We start from the raw sequence: 21,765 nt of genomic DNA, 5'->3' as shown, positions 1-21,765 counted from the left end.
GGGAATTAGAGCCAAGCCTTGCATGCAAGGGGCTATCTTCTTCCTCCTGTCGATGTCCCTCTATGCGGTGTTGTTGGAACACACTTGTCACTGCAGATCTAAAACTAAGGTTATTAATAACATATGTATATACAAGTTCTCATTGGAGTGCCGGCTGTTTTCCTGCTCTCGTGTCCAGCGTTCAACCTAGATAGGAGTGAGATAACTTATTAAACAGATAAATATTTGTGCTGTTTATAGGGCGCGGGCTGGTGTTCCGCTCCCATGTCTCTGTCGGGGGGCGGGGGTGTATTTATACGTCCTTGGCCGTCTGGCTGCGTTGCCGTCGTCTTCTTAGGTTGTACTTTTTGTCAATCTTCCTCGCCTGGTCCCTGGGCCTAGGAGAGCTGAAACATATTTACATATTTACATAGGTGTCTGCAGTGTGTGGGTTTATGTGGTATATAGGTGTCAGCTTGGTGTTCCGCTCCCATGTCTCTGTCGGGGGGCGGGGGTGTATTTATACGTCCTTGGCCGTCTGGCTGCGTTGCCGTCGTCTTCTTAGGTTGTACTTTTTGTCAATCTTCCTCGCCTGGTCCCTGGGCCTAGGAGAGCTGAAACATATTTACATATTTACATAGGTGTCTGCAGTGTGTGGGTTTATGTGGTATATAGGTGTCAGCTTGGCGGGAGGGGGTTGGCTATCGGCCCCTCGCCCACCCAATCCTGTGGCTGAACAGAATGTGCTTCGGTGTAGGACACTTTTTGTACAGATCGACGTCGTAGCGTCCGATCCCGCTTATTAACGGGTTGATCTTATTACTCCATGACTTTCTGTACATGTTTAGTGTCTACGTATTTGGTGACTTATTGAGCTGACTTTCGCAACACTGCGTAGTTGGCGTATTGGCGTGTCGTAAGGGAGTATGCTCGTAGGCATTTATTTTGTATTAATTCCAGCTTATCCAGGTTCGTCATTGCAGTGAACCCCCACGCTGGGGCTGCGTACATGATTATTGGTCTGATTAGGGCCTTATACATGTTTATGGCTACTTCCGTGTTAATACTGGACTTTTTGTTCAGTATAGGATATAGCTGGCTAAGTCGTATGTGTGCTTTTCTTTGGATATCATTGATGTGGTGTAGCATGGTGAGCTTTCTGTCTAGGACTACTCCTAGGTATTTGACTTTGTCATGCCACACTATATCTTCGTTGAAAAGCTTTAGCGCTTTTATGTTGACTGGTCTGCGTGTGCGTCTGTTCTTCTTAGTGAACAGCACTGCTTGGCACTTGTCAACATTGACCTTGATGCGCCATTTCGTTAGCCAAGGCTCGAGAGTTCTTAGTGCTACTTGTAGCCTCTTTCGAGCGCACGCTAGCTGTGGATGTTGAACTGTGATAGCGGTGTCATCAGCGGAGTTGTGTGTGGTAGTGTGTTCTGTAGTAGGCATGTCGTTTGTATACAGGACGAAGAAGATTGGGCCGATAAGGGACCCTTGGGCTACAACCGCTCTAATCCTGCGTGTACTTGACAGCGTGTTGTGTACGTCTACTTTGAACTCTCGGCCCTCCAGATAAGATTTTATAAGTCTTATATAGCCTGGGTGGAATTCGTGGTCTATTAGTTTCGCTAGTAGGCCTTCGTGCCAGACTTTGTCAAATGCTTTCTGGATATCAAGGAAAACCTTTCCTGTGTCTCTTCGTTTGTTGAGACCTATGGTGGCTTGTTCTATGAATCGAGTGAGCAGTTGTGGGGCTGAATGTCCGTTCCTAAAGCCAAACTGCTCGTTGCGAATTATACCTTTTTCATTGATATGCCCTATTAACCTTTTCAGTAGTATTTTCTCGAATACTTTACTGAGGCGTCCAGAAGGCTGATGGGCCTGTAGTTGTTGGGGTCTGACTTGTCTTTGTGTGGTTTTCCAAATACGAGGATCCTAGCCCTTTTCCATTGTTCAGGGTAATATTGGAGTCTGAACATTGCATTGAAGATGCTGGTAAGTAGTGTTAGGGCTTTGTGAGTTAATTTCTTAATTATTATATTCTGGATCTCGTCTGGGCCAGGCACCTTCTTGGAGTTAAGATGACCTATAATCCACTTAATTTCGTGAATATTTGTCATCTTAACCTCCGGCTTAGGTGCGTTTTCAAGGAATTCTGCTACCTTTGCCTCAGTTTGCCTGATGAAGGCTGGGTCAGATGGTATTTCATTTGGAGTGAAAGCCGCCTCTATGGAGTCCGCTATGATTTCGGCTTTATCACGGTTCTCGTATACCGGGCCGTTAGGTCCCTTGATGGTAGGGATGTTGTGTGTTTCTCGCGTGAAGTGTCTCGCTAAGTTCCAATCTGGCCTGGTGTTGGTGTCGAAAAGTCTAAGGTGGTTGTTCCACTTTTTCGACCTGTATTCCAGTAGTTGAGTTTGTATTTCCGTGTTTAGTTCGTTTTTCATCTCGCGGTCTTCGTCTCTGTGATTTCGAGCCCAGTTACGCCTGTGGCTGTTGCGCCTGCGTATTAACTCTTTTATGTGCGCTGGAATCTCGAAAAGAAGGGATTCTCTGTGTTTGCTTAGCGGTATGCTCACAGTTGTGGCTGTTTGAATTGCTTCTACGAGGGTTTTTACTGCTTCGTCAACTTGGGCTGTGCTGTCTATTAGCATGCCTTCGCTTCCCTGTAGGAGTGTGTCTAGCTTGCGTTCGAATTTGCCCCAGTTGGCTGCTTTATAGTTGAGCCGGCGCCTGGGGTTTTTCTCATATTCCTCTGGGTTCGCATCTAGTGTAAATATCACTGATTGGTGCCTCGACCCCAGGTCGTTCACTACCTTTATGCTATGCCTTTGAGGAATATGTCGCAATAGGGCTATGTCGAGTATATCGGATACGTGATCGTTCGGTGCTAGGAACGTGGGCTCGCTGGGGGCTGTTACCACATAGTCCTGGGATAGCATGTGGTTATACAGCCTTGTGCCTGCTGCGTTTTGTTTCAGGCATCCCCAGGTGGCGTGTTTCGAGTTTAAGTCTCCTCCTAGCACTGTGTTTCGATTTAGCCCTAGTACTGTTTCTATGTCCTGAGTGTTTAGGCTTGTCGGTCTGGAGTATGCTGCTATGACATTTATAAGTGTTCCTTGCACTGGTAGGGCTATTCCGCATGCCTCCAGCGTGACCAGCTCTGGCATGTCTACCTCCATGTGCTTGATGTCCTTCCTTACCAGGACTGCCACTCCTCCAACTTTGTTTGCCTTATCGCTTCTGTGCATTTTGTAGCCTCTTATAGTGAACTTCTTCCCCGGAGGGAGGAAGGTCTCTGTTAGGAGAGCTACGTGTATTGTGTTCGCGGCTAGGAAGGCTTCGAGTTCATATTTCCTAGACCTGACGCCCTGGCAGTTCCATATTAGAACTAGAAGCTTCTGCGTGTTATTATTATTATTATTATTATTATTATTATTATTATTATTATTATTATTATTATTATCATCATAATCTTCGTTGGGTTGTTCAGCCATCCGGGGTTAGGAGTTCGGAGATTGCATTAGCCAGGTCCCTTAGCCAGGGGCAGGGGAGCATGTTGGCCATCATAACCCCAGTGGTTATGACTACCGAGAGGTTCAGGTTCGGAAAGAAGGTTTTCAGGATTTCTTCTATCCTTTCCCTGAACGCCTTTACTGCCATGTTCCCCGCTGGCTTTTGTGCCTGTTCCTGTGTAGTTGGTGTGATTGGTGTGGAGAGAGGGGGGGCGAGGGTGGTGGTGGTGCGGATGCCGTCTGACTATCGGCAGGTTCTCTGCGGGGGGGTGGAGCTGGCCTGGGGCTCTGCTAAGCGAAACAGTACTGTATTTATATCCAATCCGTGCCTTCACATCTCGTTCCATAACTTCGTTGTCTCATGTCGAGTTTACGTGAAACTTTGCAGGAACGTAGATAAAGGATCTGGCTGCACGATGATATGGTTAAATTTGTATAATTATTATTATGGGGAAAGTTATTATCCATAGAAGCTCGAGGAACATTCCACACCAGTCTAGGCTCTGTGTTGTGGTGAGGCATGCTGTGACGTCACCCGTTCTACGTCACACGCACTCAGCTGTTGCTCGCTGTTCAGTCAGTCTTTCGCTGCCGGTCTGGAGCGTAACGCGTAAGTTTTTAAATTTTCATTACGGGGACTTATTTTCGTACCGCCGTTACCGGTACATCATATCAACATTTTTGAATGCTGCCAAAAGAATGCATAATGAGAATGAGCTAAAAGTTCTAAAAACAGGTCTGAATGTATAAAAAGGGAGAACTCTAGTTCAAATAAAACATAATTACTCCAGGAGAAGTTGGAGAAATCTTTAGTAATTATTTTCTAGAAGCAATTTTTCGTTTAACGGAAAAATTTCAAACATCAATGATAAGAACAAACTTGAACACAGTTCATAGGAATGTATTATCCGTGTTTCTTACTCCTGCGAATGAGCAAGATATAGAGAAGATAACAAAACAGATGGGCAAAACGAATTCTTCTGGTTTATATGGTTATTCAAACTACCTCATCTTTTAAAGCAGGATAGATCACATTATGAAGATAAAATTGGAATTCAAGAGGATAAATTGGGGCAAATGATCCTTTATAGGAAGGGGAGTTAGGGATTGGAATAACTTACCACAGGAGATGTTCAGTATATTTCCAATGTCTTTGAAATCATTTAAAAAGACTAGGAAAACAACAGATAGGGAATCTGCCACCTAGGAAACTGTCCTAAATGCAGATATTGATTGATTGATTGATGGATTGATTGATTGATTGATTGATTGATTGATTGATTGATTGAAATGCTGTTACCAATGCATAATGAAGCTTCTCTGTAATTTGATAGATTTGTCACTAACAACTGGTAAATTTCCAGACAAATTCAAGGTAATCAAAGTTTTTCTGATACATAAAAGGGGTAGTGAAGAAGATGCTGGTAACTAATAGACGTGTCTGCCTCCCATCTGTATTCTCCAGAATACTGGGCAGAATTATGAACGACAGACTATATCATTCTTATAAAAGCATAATATATTAACTGGTTGCCAAAATTGCTTTCGTAAAATTACAACAAGTACCACAGCATTCATTTATTGAACGGATATATGACACACTAGACGGGAAGGGTGCATGTTCAGGTATTTTCTTAGACTTAACAAAAGCTTTTGATATAACTGACCACAGCTTGCTTTTAGAAAAGTTATTCATGTATGAATTTCGTGGAATAACCTATAAATGGTTCAAATCATTTGTAGCGGATAGAAAACAGATTGTTGAAATACCGGAACTATTCTTGTGCCTCTACAACTTTTATGTTATGTAAATATAAATATTCTGTAATCTGTTCTTGTACCTCTGCAACTCTGTGTTATGTATATATACTGTAAATACTCTGTAATCAATTCCTGTATGTCCGCAACTTTTATGTTGTGTAATTATAAATAATCTGAAATCTATTCTTGTACTTCAGCAACTCTTATGTTATGTAAATGAAAATACTCCGTAATCCATTCTTGTACCTTTGCAACTTTCATGTTATGTAAAAGTAAATACAGTCAGAAATAATTCTCTGTAATCCTCATAATGATGATGTACATATTTTATATATTGTATGTGTATATATGTTCAACCGTTTACTAATTATCTTATACACACACACACACACTATATTTTGATGTGTATGTGCCCGCCAGTATGTAATGTCCTGTACAATTCCTATGTATGAGCCTGCAGGCTCGTTGGAATTAATTGAAATAAATGAATGAATGAATGAATGAATGAGTGAATAGAAATATTATATACCGGTACTGATTAGAGCAAAGAAATTAAGAATGTGTATTCCTGTGCCAGGAACATAGATCATGGTGTTCCACAGGGGTCAGTTTTGGGACCATTATTATTTTTAGTATTTATCAATGATATAGTCCAAATTGTCGATGATATGCAAGGAGTGCAATTAACTTTGTTTTCCGATGATATTACTGTATTTGTAGCTGATGAAATTTCTGAAGGGTTAGAATTAAACGCAGGCAATATAGTGAGTAATATCCTGAGCTGGCTTGAAGATAATAAATTAATTTTGGTAAACAGAAAGCTTCTGTGATTAGATTTCACCATAAGATTAATCTTAATATAGAAATTTGTCCAATATCATTTGGAGATGCCATAGTTGAGTACTCATCATCAACAAAGTTTCTTGGCTTGTGGATGTAAGAATCATTAACCTGGGAAAAACATAGAGTGTTTATAGGGGAAAAAGTTAGTAGAATTTATTTCATGATAATATCTTTGAAAGATTTAATTTGGAGGCTTGTTGAATAATGTATTTTGCATGTGCCCACCCCATACTAACGTATGGAATCATTTAATGGGAAAATTCACGATATAGAGAAGTTATCTTTAAGTTAAAAAAGAAAGTAATTAGAGGAATGTCCGGTGTCGGCAGGAGGATAAGCTGCAAAAAATATTTAAAACTTTATTCTATTTTACCATTGCCTAGCCTTTATATCTTCCAAACACTTGTATATATGAAAGAGAATGAAATCAGTTTCACCATAAACTCAGATGTACATAGGTATAATACTAGAAATAGACACAGTCTGCACATAGAACCACACAAAACTAAGCCTTATGAATCAAGTTTGAGTTATGCAGGAGTACAATTGTTTAATAAATCGCCAGACTTCATTAAGCATATACAGTAAAGTCATGTTCAAAATTTAAGAAAGAATTATTGAAATTTGTTTGTAAACATTGTTTTTTTTCTTTATTGAAGAATACTTAGCTCTTCAAAATTAACTTATGTATCGTCTTTTTTGTTCATCTGTGCGTCTTAACTACATTGTATATTTTTCTTTATTTCTCATGACATGTATATTGCTGTTTTCTCCTTTGTAACTGTAAATATGATTATTGACGTGTCCCATATCACTGTATGATCAGTTGGACGAAATACAATACAATACGATCACGGCAAACAGTTGAATCTTCTGTCCATAGCTTTCGTGAAAAGGAAATAACGGATACCGGCAAGTATTAAAAAGGGTATAAAATGCAATATTCGCAAATCAAAATAGTAGTTTAAAAATCTAAGCTAAATAGCTGACAAATGGCTTCATATTTTCTCGATTCTATACTTTTTTGCCTGTACCCTAGTGGCGTGTTACATTTATGCCAGTACGGCCTACTGGCTCAACTACAGCAGTGGGTAGCTGTGTTTAAGCTGATGGCATGAGCTGGCACTGGCACTGGCCTGTAAATGAAGATGAATATTATGAAGAACACAAATACCCACACCTGCGAGCTAGAGAAATTAACCAAATGCAAATAAAAGTTTCAACCCACGCGGGAATCGATTCCGGGGCGCTCTAAACTGAAAGTGACTGAGCTGACCATTCAGTCAAGGGGACGGAGCTACACGCATATTTTCATATGTGTGACAGAAGTCAGTAACTTATATAGTAAGAAAACTTCCGCTATGTACAGTATCGGTACTTACGTAAAACGTCCATCGAAATACGGTACGGTAGCTGTTTGCCTGTCGGAAATTTGGAAAGTTATATTTATTTTGTTAATCGCCATTACTGTACCTCTCAAGAGGGGTAAGACACCAACAAGCAATATGATAAAATACAAAGAAAAGATAGTCACTAAATATAGGTGGAGAGAGGAGCTAAAAAAACGAGTTTATGAATTATTATGATGGAGAAATAGGACAGATAGTGAAAGCTGGAATAGATTCAATGATCGAGAGTAACCAAACGAGTACAGCAGTTAAAATAATTGAAAATTCTGTAAAGATGGCAGGGGAGATGATGAGGATAAAGGAGGGGCAGAATATAATAGGAAAAGGCTGGTACAATGACGAGTGCAGGCATAAAAAATATGAAGTGATGAAAGCACTGAAAGAGTTTCGGAAGCATGGGGGAGAAAACCATAGGATGGGATTCTGTAACTTGAGAAGAGAATATAGGGTATTACTGTATGCAACTAAGTCTGAATGGCAGGAGCAGAGAGTTGTCGAATTAAATAGCAATGCAAAACAGAATGATAGTAGAAAAGTTTGGAGTACAATTAAGGGGATTTGTGGAATACAGAAGCTGCCGCGGCAGACGGTAATAAGTCAGGCTATCTGGGTGGAGCACTATAAGAAACTATTAGAGGCTGAAGATAGGTGGAGACCGAGATTAAACGATACTGGTATATCGGTAGGGCAAGGGTGTACTGTGCCGGCATTAGATAAGGAAATATCGAAAGAAGAAATAAGGGAGGTACTAGGGAAAGCCAGGAAAGGCAAATCAGGAGCGATTTCGGGTATCACTAACGAATTTTGAAAGCAGGTGGCGCAAAATAAGGATATCCTAGAAAGTATGGCGAAACTATTTAACAAAATATTTGAAGGAGGTGAGTTCCCAAAATCTTGGCAAGAGGGAGTGATCTGCCCAATCTATAAGAAGAAGGGCGATAAAAATAACCCTAACAACTACAGGGGTATAACGTTGCTAGATACATTAAGTAAAATATATACAGGGGTGTTAGCAAAAAGGATAATGAAGTAGGCAGAGGGGCAATCGATTCTGGAGAGGCTGCAAGCAGGTTTTAGAGAAAGGATGAGGACAACAGATAATATTTTTGTAGTGAAAACAATAATAGATAAGTATGTAAAAAAGAAAGGAGGAAAAGTATATATTACTACTATTGATTTGGAGAAAGCATTTGATTCTGTGAGCAGAGGGGCGGTCGTGACCAAGATGAGAGGGATAGGGGTGTCCCAGAAGATTTAAACAGCGGTTGAAAATATATATGCAGAAGTAAGGTGCGCAATAAAAACTAAGGAGGGCGTAGTATTTGGAGAAATATTCTCTAATGTAGGATTAAAACACGGTTGTAAATTGTCACCAGTACTGTTTCTACTCTTTATAAATGATATCTTTCAATCGAAAGGCTTCGAGGCAGGGGTTTACCCAAGTCTTGAGAACCGGGATATTCCGGGCCTCATTTTTGCTGACGACATCCTTCTGATCAATTTGACACCCAATAGTATGCAAGGTAGTATAAATGTGGTGGTAAACTACTGTCAAGAATGGAACTTAAAAATCAATGTACAGAAAACTAAGGTAATGGTGTGTAAAAAAGGTCATAAATTATCAAAGAATGAAAAATGGTGGATGGGCGAGACGAGGTTAGAAGTTGTCAATAAAGTCGAATACTTGGGTATGATTTTAAGTGGAAACGGAAAGTGGTCAAAGCAAATAAATAGATCAAAGCTAAAAGGCATGAGTGCACTGTCAGCTATTAGCATACTGGAAAAGAAGATGCCCAATACAGACTACAGAGTGCATAAAATGTTTTTAATGCAGTAGTCAAATCTCGACTGTTGTATGGAGCAGAAATTTGGGGAGCTGAAGAAAGGGTTGACTCACTTGATACAATTACGAGTAGATTTGGGAAAATAATTATGGGTCTACCCAGCTGTACAGCTAATTGTGGAGTGAGAATGATGTGCAAAGATATAAGTCTGCGAGTGGACATTATTAAAAGGACAATAAAGTATTGCTTGAGAATGAAGTTGTTAGAAGGGGGCGAAATTTTACAGATAGCATCTCAACACCAAATGAAACATCAGAACCAAGGATACTGGGTGGATGGGGTACGGAATATTTTAGAAACGATTGGAATGGGATGTTACTGGGAAAAAGAATGTATAGAGAAGTGGAAAATATGTAAAAAAAATAATTCTAAGAATTAAGGATATTGAAAAAAAGACATTGATACACAATGTAGAAATAAGAGGTCATTAGAAGAATTTTGTAATATATATGGGAGAATGAGAATAAATGTAGAGTTTATAACAAAAAGAGAATGAGAGGTATAATATGGTGGTTAAATGGGATACATAAAAATAAAGCATATAGAAGGAACAGGGATGAAAATAAATGTTTAATATGCTCTGAAGAGATGGGATGGGCACACCTTATAAAAGATTGCCCTATGACAAAGGAAATACGAGAAAAATTCATAGACGATGAGGATGTAAAGAAAATTGAGAACGAAAATCAGTTGTATACAATTGTAAATTTATTGAACAGAGAATGGATGCACCCGGATAGAATTGCAAAATTATTTAACATTATTAGGGGAAGGTGGAGCAGGAAATTGAAGGAAGGAAAGGATGTGATACATGTCAGCCAGGAACCGAATTGTGCCTAAGGCAACCTAGACAATATAACTCCGTTGAAGTCTAGAGCCATTAGGTACATAGGCTTAAGGGTTAGCAAGGAACTACCTCGTTACATTAGTTCTAATAGTTTTATGTAGTGTAGAACAATAATTTCCGTTTTCTCTCTTTTCTTAACAGCCTGCAAAGGCAATATTATCTTTGATAATCTGAAAAGATATCACTATAAATAGATGTTGTGGTTTTTTTCCTGCCATAATACTATATATGAATGAAACTCCAACAGTCAGTTTATAGTATTCTTTCTCTGTTCAATTTCTATGCACCTGCTTTATATGAACATTCATTGCATGTAACAATTATTAACACTATTCACAATAGTTATTTAAGTTACTCATTCTAATTTTGTATACGGCATGTATCACAAATTATGAAATTATGAAACGATTACAATAAACAATACCCTCTCCCTAATCTATGATTTTCGAGACTAAGGGAGACGGGTATATTGAATCTTGTACCTCTCAAGAAGAGCAGTAAAGCGGTATTAACTTGTCAAGACAAAGACAAAGACAAAGACACCTCCGTACGGACCATGAAGGCCCTTGGAGGAGTGGAAGGTAAAGGCTTCCACCATTGTTAACCGTGGCACGTGATGGGGTAGGGTGGTTAGCTCTACGCCCGTCCGCCTTTGCCCTCAGGAATTAACCTGGTACTCATTTTGGTGTAGGCTGAGTGAACCTCAAAGTCATATGCACCTCCGGAAGTGGAAATCTCGTTTCTTAAATTTTACGACTTCCTGGCGAGGATTCGAACCCACGTCCTTCCGGGCGAATTGAATTTCAAACCAGTCCGTTGCTTTCAGTGGCGACTGTTGGACTGTTAGGCCGTGGGGGGAGAGGACGGCCACAGTACTTTTTCACCCACCTCTTTCTTGACAACTTCGACAGAAAAGAGCAAATTGAGATCTTAAGGCTGCCCTTATCAGCTGTTTTTGCCATTTGGATATACAATGATGATTACATTTAAATGACAGACCACCATCACTGAGGATCTGATGTGAAAATTACGTACCGGCAGTGGCGTATACTGAGGGCTACCCAGGCTATCAGTGAAGTCCAAACCTCAATTGAGAATTATGGAAATCTAAAGCACATTAAAATGTAAGCATCTGGCACATTCTTCCATTTACAGAACTTGAAAGCAGTGAGAAAAAACCTCGCACGTATATCTGTGATCAAGACATCGGAGACTGATATTGCAGCCCAGACTCTCGTCCCTCTCCCCTCGACTCGCCCCCTATGGCTTGCTGCTGTTTATATCAGATAGGAGCGGGCACCGGGGTGATAGATGTGCTAGGCTTCGGTCCATCAGATCGCCACTGCTAACTATCAACCATGTGTTACTCATCGACATCGTACATTAGGCCTACTTCCTCACCTCAAACTTCTGACTTAATTATATAGATAACAGAGTGATTGTATTTCACTCCCGTTTACTTCTATATCCTTGTAGGAAGACACCGCAGGGCTGATGTTATAGGAGCAATATCGTTTTCTTTTTATCGGTAGATCAGTTAAAATGAAACGCAATCTTTCAGCTTTAGTGTTCTCTTTTCTTGGTTGGAATAGTACCCGTTATCATGGGTCAGACACCACCACTGATCTCCAGAGGAAGCTAATTAACCAGGTACGACCGCTGTAAAATTCAACATTTTTATTTAATAATAATAATAATAATAATAATAATAATAATAATAATAATAATAATAATAATAATAATAATAATAATAATAATGCATGACATCTGTATAGGTTTGTTGGTGACCTAATGAGGATAAAATCAATAGTGAAGACGTCATAAACATCCACTCCCCAAGCCAGGAGAATGAACAGTATGAGGGTGTTGATTCTGAAAATTGGGGCCATCGGACGAAACGCAAGCATTCTACCCATTTAGCCACAAAGCCGGACTTTAATTTGCTAAACCTTAGGCTACCATCTCCACTGATCAGTGGTAGCACACCTCTTGAAGCCAGCATATGCCACTGCGTACCGGTGACATATATTCGGAATTAGTCAAGCTTTATTTTCCGAACTAGATTGACTGGAGGTAAGTAAGTCCCCTGGAAAAGTAATTAGTCAGAGGTATGATGGTGCGAATGTGGTAAGAGGGCAACACACCGGTGTACAGGCAAGAAATAAGACCGTGTACAAAAATGCGCACTTTGTTCATTGTTGCGTTCATCATTGAACTTGATTATCGAGCGCTGTGCAACCCAACAAGCAAGTATCTAAAATAGCAATTTAGAACGATTTTGCACGTTTTGCTCCAAATCTCCCAAACGTCAGCCGTACTAGATGAGATCGTTTAGAAACGAGTCCCGAAAATTTCCCCAACTTAACGGAATTTTAGGGCAGGATGTGTAAAAACTATTTTCGTCTTCAAAAACGAACCGAGTAAACATTTTGGATGACTGTAATTATTATTCTGGTTTTCTCAGAAAAAATATCGTCATATATCAACTGAAAGCGCGCGGAATAGATTGAGTCTAAAAGATCGTTCTGTTTAGTTTTAGATAGTCCGAGAAAAACACGGCCGTTAGCTTTTCTAAATTTTCCCCTTTAAAGTAGAATCTACCTCGAAAATTAAGTTAGTCAACCCACGAAATATTCCAGGATTATCGGATGAATTGGTTTCGTTGTATCCCCGCAGTGCGAACTCAGATTTTCCACAAAACTTAATGCAGTCATCAGTTTACTGGGTATGTAACGGGTTTTCGATACGTCCTCATTGAACTGTTTAATTTTCAAGTCTACCCAAATACAGTAGAGACAATACGGACACTCTACGAGATATCGAGGGACAGTTATTAGAGCTCTCTCTAGCGGATTGACCTGAGAACTGCTGATTCTGTCATAAGAGCACGTGTATTTGTGTGTGAAGTTTTTTGTGTTATTTATGCGTTTTCAGTGAGTTGACATAATTAAATAGTAGCGTGTGTTATTCCTTATTAACTCCTCTCAACGTGAGGAGAAAGGTATGTGCTGTGTTTGGCTGCAGTAACTATGAAGTAAAGAAGAATGCGCGGTCTTTCTTCCGTTTCCCTCGTGACAAGCAAATGTAAGTAATATTGTGTTTGCACATATATTCTTCCAGTGACAAAGAGATTTATATAGTACTTCATAATCTTCTGACCTGCTCGACGTATATTTTAACTGGCTTAAAATATAATACGCATATTTTATTGTATAGTGCAGCAGTTAAACTTCAATACCAATGTGTTGTTGTAGGTGTGATCTGTGGGTTTGATTTACTTCAGGTAAATATATATGCATATGAGTGTGGCTGGTTGTGTTCCAAGTTACCCTATTTGCAATGCCGAAATGCGTTGTCAAGCACTGAAGAAAATATAGGTGATTTAAGAAATATACATATTTTATTGAAACAATATGATAATGCACATCTGCTTTACCCTAATGAAATGGCATTATGGCAAGTATTGCTTATAGGGAAAGTTTGAATATTTTTGAGGCTAAATTTATATATTTTCTTTCTGTTAGTAGGCTTCAAGTTAAAAGGAAAATTGCCCAGCTCTTAAATGTAAATTCATTGAATCATGTGTGTAAAGCCCGGTCTCCACTGATTAACATTTAACAACAACATGTTGAATGTTATCTGGTGACACCATCAACACACCGGGCGAGTTGGCCGTGCGCGTAGAGGCGCGCGGCTGTGAGCTTGCATCCGGGAGATAGTAGGTTCGGATCCCACTATCGGCAGCCCTGAAAATGGTTTTCCGTGGTTTCCCATTTTCACACCAGGCAAATGCTGGGGCTGTACCTTAATTAAGGCCACGGCCGCTTCCTTCCAATTCCTAGGCCTTTCCTATCCCATCGTCGCCATAAGACCTATCTGTGTCGGTGCGACGTAAAACCCCTAGCAAAAACAAAACACCATCAACAAGTTAAATATTGAATGTTGAATACTGTTTCATTTAACATTGTGTCCACATTTAATAAACATGTTAAATTTGACTTCTTTTGTCTATACACAGGTAGTTCATTATCAATTTGTGGTAATACATTTAGGTGATGTCTAGTAATTTCAAACAAGGACAATGGACTCAGATGAAGAGGATTACCGGGTGAGTTAGCCGTACGGTTAGGGGCACGAGGCTGTGAGCTTGCATCCGGGAGATAGTGGGTTCGAATTCCACTGTCAGCAGCCCTTTTTCCGTGGTATCCCATTTTCACATCAGGCAAATGCTGGGGCCTTTCATATCTTTCATATCTCATCGTCGCTAAATGTCGGTGTGACGTAAAGCCACTAGCAAAAAGAAAAATTATGAAGAGGATTTGGCCTTTTTTATTGCCACTGTAGCTACTTGTTACGATTTAGAAATGCAGTTTTATTAGCCACATTTCCTCCCCTCACCCATCTCATGCTTCAAAGGCAAACCACTTTGAAGTATAAACTTCATCCTTCTTTTCTGAACTTTTTGCAATTCTCGACTGTACTGGGAGCGGAGGGACGCTAGTTCTTTTTCGATGTACTCGCGGGAACAATTATAGATAATTTCGAGTTCCTGAAAACTGTCGGCATTTTTCGCTTTATCTCTGTATTCCTTTGATGAGACAACCCACAAACAAGATCTTTCTATTACATCATCCAGAGTAATCTCCTTGCTCGACTCCATTTGACTATAAATTTTAGTACCCCCCCGTATAGTGCAGAGAGAATGACATACGTGCGCGTATAGTATTTGTAGCTTATAACAAAGAGAATGAGTGTTGCCGAGTGTTGTAGGCCTAACTATAATCCTACTTCACGAGAAGCACGTCGTTTGCGTCGTTTAGGGTATCTGTTGTTATGGGAAACAGCACGGAAGCTGTCGAAGATGTGCCAACATGTCACGAAGAACGAATTGACTTGACACGTTTTCCACTTGGAGCGGAAAACATGCCAACATGTTAAAAGTGTTAACCTCAACATTCTGAGTTAACATGCAAAGTCAATTGAAAAATACAGTCACAATATACATGTCAATTGTAACATTTTAAATGTAACATGTTGGTGTTAAATGTTAATCAGTGGAGACCGGCCTTAAGGAATGTGCCGATGTTTTTGTTGATAAGTGTTTTAATATGATGATCCAATGCTTTTAAACGAGGAAAAAATCTAGCCGTGAATGTTCAGGCAGGAATTCTAAAGCTAAAAAAGTAATGCATAAATGAAAAATCAAGCCCTTTCACAGCAGTCCATTTCACATCTTGATTATATGTCTAATTTCAGTCTTAAAATAATAACCTGTTAAATAATTCTTCATTCATTTATCCAGAATTGCTTTAGCAACTTTGAAATGAATATCTTAGTAACACTTTCTTTCTAGACGTTAGTTATTTATCCATTTCCGTATATACATTTCCATTGATATTTGAATTTAGCGCGAATTTTCAGGTCAAGCCATTAGGGGCGCAAATTGCGACTTGTCTCCCATTTTAACAAGGCTAAATCCGGAAGTGTCGCGTATTGTCTCTACTGTATTTGGTCTACCTTACCAACAATCGCGAAGTGAATGCTATTGTGTATATGCTTTTCACTAGATTTATGTTTTTTAACTCATTCAAGAGTTTTAAGCAAAAGAACGAATTTCTTATTTCACATCCGTACAATCAGTTTGCATGCTTGTAGGCCCTACGATGTGCGATTTAGTTTTGCAATGATTCTGAACCTGTGTAATATCTAAATCGGGTTTCGGAGGCCCTAGCCTTTTCAGTTCTAATCTGCTGTCAAAAGAAAGACGTCCGCTCTTTAAAATAGCATCCACAGTATTCATTTTCAAAAGCAGTAATAATTAACCTCCCTAAGATGTAAGCATTGTCAGAATATGAAAATTAAAAAAGGTAAAACATTTAAGATTTGAGCACTGTGAGCACAACTCACCAGTTTCAACTTTTTTTTTTTTTTTTGCTAGTGTCTTTGCGTCGCACCGACACAGATAGGTCTTATGACGACGATGGGATAGGAAAGATCTAGGAGTTGGAAGGAAGCGGCCGTGGCCTTAAGTAAGGTACAGCCCCAGCATTTGCTTGGTATGAAAATGGGAAACCACGGAAAACCATCTTCAGGGCTGCTGACAGTGGGATTCGAACCCACTGTCTCCCGGATGCAAGCTCACAGCCACGCTCCCCCAACCGCATGTCCAGGTTTCAACACTAGACAGTATTATTATTATTATTATTATTATTATTATTATTATTATTATTATCATCATCAATAAACACAGATAAAGAAATCGCGAGGATATCACTGTCACCACAAGCGGTACCAAATCTCAATCGCACCGATAAATTAACACACACACTATTTTTAAAGATTAATAGTGTACAGATTAATCACTAAGAAGCACGAACATAATGGAAGATTACAAACAAAGAGTACAACTACGGACCAGTATCACCGCACTCATTCGAGTCTTCTGCGCAAAAACGAACTCGCACACTGCTGGCAACCCTCACGAAGAGCGGGATGCAAGCCAGAGGGCTGTGTTACTTCACCTTTGCAATTCGAATCGACATTCCTGATCCCAAATGTTACATTTTATTATCATTCATTATTATTTTTCATCTTCAAATATAATTAAAAATAGGGCAAACAAGGTCATGAATTATTATTTAATGTCATTTCCCACTCCTAGGCCTTTCCTATCCCATCGTCGCCGTAAGACCTATCTGTGTCGGTGCGACGTAAAGCAAGTTGTAAAAAAAAAAGGTATCGGTACACCTTATCGTTGGTAACACTGAGAATCAATAGAGACAAATTGGAATTGTATTTTTGCGTCTTGAAAACCTATAGCTTGTCGGTTACCTTTGCATTTAGGATTAACTTGAAATTTTCGCAAATATTGACACCCAGTAATTCGTGTTCCGAAAACGTTCAGAAACCTTACAACAAATGAACAATGTTCTTAAACAGTTTTACGCTGTTCTATAGTTTTCTTAAGAGACATAAGAGGCATTTCACTTGTAAGACAGAGGTAATAAATCGCCGTATTATATAGATTATACTTTTGTCCTCTGAGTTTAACTTCACTTTCGTTTCATATTCGGGTATTTTCCTCCGCCATCTTCTTTAGGCAATGTTATTGGTGGTAGTGATTATTGTTTTAAGGGGAAACGCAAGTCTTTGAGGTGAATACTTCTAGATTCGTGTACACCCAGGAAAAATAGAATTTTCCCTCGGCCAGTTTTCGGTTGTAAGGAACACTGACATTGGACGTAGGTACCGGTAGGTATTGTGGAGATGAGAAACAGGTTATAGGACAGGAAACTTTCAATAATATTCCCAGCGTTGCGTCGAGTAAACACAATAAAAATACGGTAGCCTACTACCTACTAGGGTGGCGAGAATTGGATTTACACCCACTTGTAATTAAATTCATGGACAGTGGCTACCGGTACGTACTCTCTCAGGAGACGGAGACTATATCAGTAGATGCCGCGATGTCTTCTTTATGTCTTATCTTGAGATACCGTAACCGATAAAAGCCCACTTGACAGATGGCTGCTTGAGTGCAGGCATTTTCTTTATCTATGTTCCCCAGACCTTCTTAGAGAATCGTTACTGTTTGTTAGTGGAATCATGAAGACAGAAAGATTTTCATATTTTTTACTTCCGATAGTGTGCATTTTGGTGAAATCTCCTCATGTACGTAGCACCACGGAACCTGTGCCTGTGTTGATGTGGGAATCTGCTGGAAATAGCAATAGTGTAGATAATTCGCCTTCGGTTTTTACTAAGATGAGCGTTAATGGCTTTTATCACCATGTTGCGAATCAGTTATCAGTGGGAGACTCAAGAAATAAGCATATTGTTGTTTTTGTTGAAGAAATGTTGAGTGTTGAAGACTTTAGTCGAACTGATGCGCATGGATTTTCTTCTTACCCGTTCTTAACTAATTTGACCTCGACAGCCTCAACGGTGTCGTTCTTGCCATCGGTCCAAAAACCTCTGAAAGCACTGGAAAGGTTGAATTATGAATGGCATGTGCTGGATGTACGAGATGCGACAAATATTACTTTGCCTGCTGAAGGTGGTGCGATCTTCGTTGTTTACTTTGGCGAGGGTAAGGACGTTGAACCAAAAAGGTCAAGTGCTTTGAAACAGCACGATCAAATCATATTTGAATCATACAATAAAATTTTGTCTCATTCTCACGTAATTGGGATATATACATCTAATCGGTTGTCAAGGGATGAACTGGACAGTTTTACAACACGTAAGCTTTTCGCTGTTGAGGATTATGAAGAGGAAGAGAAGAAAAACGGTACAATGTGGTATGATAGTCTTAAAAATGCGACAGTGTTTCTGTATTTTCATACGGATCCTTTTTTTAGTACCAATGTTACCGGTACCAATGATACACTAGATATAGATTCTATAATAAGCGTTATCGAAGAAATGGATGGAACAGACTTGCAACGTCAGTATCAACTAAATCTTACAGTTGATTTCACAGGAAACACAACTGGTAAATCTGGTGTTTTGAATTTTATATTTTATTTGTCGGCTTTCAATTATTGGAAACTGGAAGAAATTCAATATTCAGACGAAGATTTCTCTAATGAGACACTACGTTCATTCACAGAAATTTATGCTCCTAAGGGATTCTCCTATCATTGTAGCAACAATATTACGTTCACGAGTGAGTCAACAAATCTGTACTTTCCTAATGTCCAAATTGAGGCTTTTATCGAAGATAGGGACACATTGAGGTTCGGAGATGCTTATGATTGTGTTCCTTTTTATACGCCTGCAATTTTATCAGGTCTCTTTGTTACTGTTATGATTACATTAATAACTATGTGGGGTCTTTCTATGATAATGAGCATTCATACAAACGATCAATATGATGATCCAAAAGGTAAAACAATCACAGTCAGTTCAACAGACTAAATGTAACTCTGGAAAGGAAATACTTTTAATTGCTCAAGATAATTTTTATTCAACGAATTATTTTTGGGGGTGTGGGGGAGGTGAGTGGGGTAAATGCTTAGTCAGCCAAGAGGATTAAATTTCAGTTTCAGCACGACTCCTCGTTTTCCTTTATATACTGGTACCTAACCAAAACAGAATATTTAGGCCTATCTAACTTACCAGCAATGTTCACTGAATAAAACTAGATGTTACCAACACTCTTCAAAGGTCAAAAAATGAGTATTCAAATTGAAGTAGGTAGCCTATCAGCACAATGTAGATGTATCCATCTCCTTCCATTGAAATGTACTGGAATCAATCAATCAATCAATCAATCAATCAATCAATCAATCAATCAATCAATCAATCAATCAATCAATCAATCAAAATGAGGTATGAGTATGGATACAGAATTTTTATTCAACGAATTATTTTTGGGGGTGTGGGGGAGGTGAGTGGGGTAAATGCTTAGTCAGCCAAGAGGATTAAATTTCAGTTTCAGCACGACTCCTCGTTTTCCTTTATATACTGGTACCTAACCAAAACAGAATATTTAGGCCTATCTAACTTACCAGCAATGTTCACTGAATAAAACTAGATGTTACCAACACTCTTCAAAGGTCAAAAAATGAGTATTCAAATTGAAGTAGGTAGCCTATCAGCACAATGTAGATGTATCCATCTCCTTCCATTGAAATGTACTGGAATCAATCAATCAATCAATCAATCAATCAATCAATCAATCAATCAATCAATCAAAATGAGGTATGAGTATGGATACAGATTTTTACAACTATAGTACAGTACTGGTACGTGAACCACTGGTACGTGAACCTTTTCTTGAGCCCTAGTTCCCATTCAGCACTATGGAGCTCAGGGCTCAAGAAAAGGTTTGCATAATATATGTAATTAGCATAGGTACCCTGCAAGCTATAAATCTGTACAATTCATTCAATCAGTTTTAAAGGGTAAACATTTTTGAGATTATTTGGCTCATAACTCATATTGTTGTATTGTAAATAAAATAAAAATAATTCACAATACCTATTATTAATTTTTATCATCCTATTTATATTATAATAATTTACAGTATTATTATTATTATTATTATTATTAGGCCTATTATCAGTATTACAAATAGTTTCAAAATTCAACAAGCAGGTTTTGAATGGTATAGGCTACATTAAAAAAAAAAAAAAGGCAAGAATTTAAAATGGTACCTGTAGCCTACTTATAAGTAAGTTGCCACGATTCCTTTCTCTTTGTAAGAAAATCAGGTATGTCTAATCGTGTAGGCCTGCATGATTTTGTGGTCTAATAAAGATGAATAACAATCAATACTGAACTGGAGGGTGGAAGTGAGAGTTGTAGCCTACATTTGAAGGCTACTACGGTCATATTACTGAAAGGATGTTGATGGCCTGATCATCAGATAAATGAGAGAGGTTCTCAGATTTTAAAAGCATCTGTAACACCAATTTGAATGATTAGTAGAGTAGGATTATTACGCACAAAAAATATGGGGATCGACATTTCAATTTTCATATCAATATTCAGTGGATGAAGATCTTTCTTATTCTTCTTCTAAAATACAGGGTCCCATGAATCATGAAATTTCCAATAAGAGTAGTTTTTTTATTTTTTAAAGTACCATATCCTATGTTTGCACATGGTACATTATAGATTTGATACAAATAATATTATCATACAATTCTTAACTCATAATCTTTTCTATTTTTTTTTCTACGTTCTTTCTAAATTGAGGGTCTGATACCAGAGTGAACCAATTATATATTTAACAATTCTCAGTATCATCTTTTCAATTACTGGTAATTTTTAGAATGATAAAAATTGAAATTAAAAAGTTGTTAATTTAAGTTTGCAGAGATATCTGGACACAATTTCTTTTGCAATTCTGTACTTCTAAAAGGAACAGATAAATTCCAATTTTGTAGTTGGTTCAGTTTGGCATTAGATCCTCCAAATGTCAGTAAAACTAATAACTAATTGATAAACGATTAAGGAATACTTATCTCAATAACAGAATTAATTTCCTTCCTTTAAGGAAAAATGTAAATATTGGTATTTTGTGGTAGGTAGCCTATTTTGCTATAATATTTGGAATCATGTAATAGAATTTCTTCATATTATTATTCCTACTTCTGGTCAGACCTATCATTATGAAGAAAGTCTAATGCAAGCTATTATTGGTGATTAAAAATTAATGATGATTTCAACAATGTCCTCCACATTATCATTGTTCTATTCCTTTTTTTTTCCCCACCTGATATTCTTGGACATTATGTTGAAAACTTTCATACTAGCCTCAAAGACGGTGAATGTTTAGGTTCTTTTTAAACTATCATGTTCAGTAGATAAGGTATGTGTGCTTCATTTATGTTCCTTTATGAAATCTGCAAATACTAATCAGTGTTAGTTAAAAATGTATTGAGTGGGTAGTTTAAGAAAAAGAAAGATAACAAGAGTGTTTTCCTTAGATAACCACTCCCTCATAATGTGCTAAGTGAAGTTCAAAATACCGTACTGTACCAATATATTGATAATACTTAACTCACAACTACATTTTTATGGGCAGACACTTTCTTAAATCTTCTATATATATA

General features: G+C 38.5%; 1 protein-coding gene across 1 annotated transcript; it reads left to right on the top strand.

The window, feature by feature from the left end:
• Positions 1–17,753: 17,753 nt before the first annotated feature.
• On the top strand, positions 17,754–21,385 carry LOC136886140 (V-type proton ATPase subunit S1). Its single transcript, XM_068231030.1, has 2 exons — positions 17,754–19,534; positions 19,907–21,385. Exon 1 carries the CDS (start codon positions 17,807–17,809, stop codon positions 19,118–19,120), a length of 1,314 nt encoding a protein of 437 aa, XP_068087131.1. The 5' UTR covers positions 17,754–17,806; the 3' UTR covers positions 19,121–19,534; positions 19,907–21,385.
• Positions 21,386–21,765: the final 380 nt, after the last annotated feature.

Source organism: Anabrus simplex, chromosome 1, assembly GCF_040414725.1.
Source record: "Anabrus simplex isolate iqAnaSimp1 chromosome 1, ASM4041472v1, whole genome shotgun sequence".
NCBI classification, from domain to species: Eukaryota; Metazoa; Arthropoda; class Insecta; order Orthoptera; family Tettigoniidae; genus Anabrus; species Anabrus simplex.
This window is presented reverse-complemented; position numbering and strand designations above follow the sequence as displayed.

Bases quoted from the DNA above. Each gene is read 5' to 3' on its own strand.
- LOC136886140 (XM_068231030.1), top strand. From the start codon at position 17,807: ATGAAGACAGAAAGATTTTCATATTTTTTACTTCCGATAGTGTGCATT.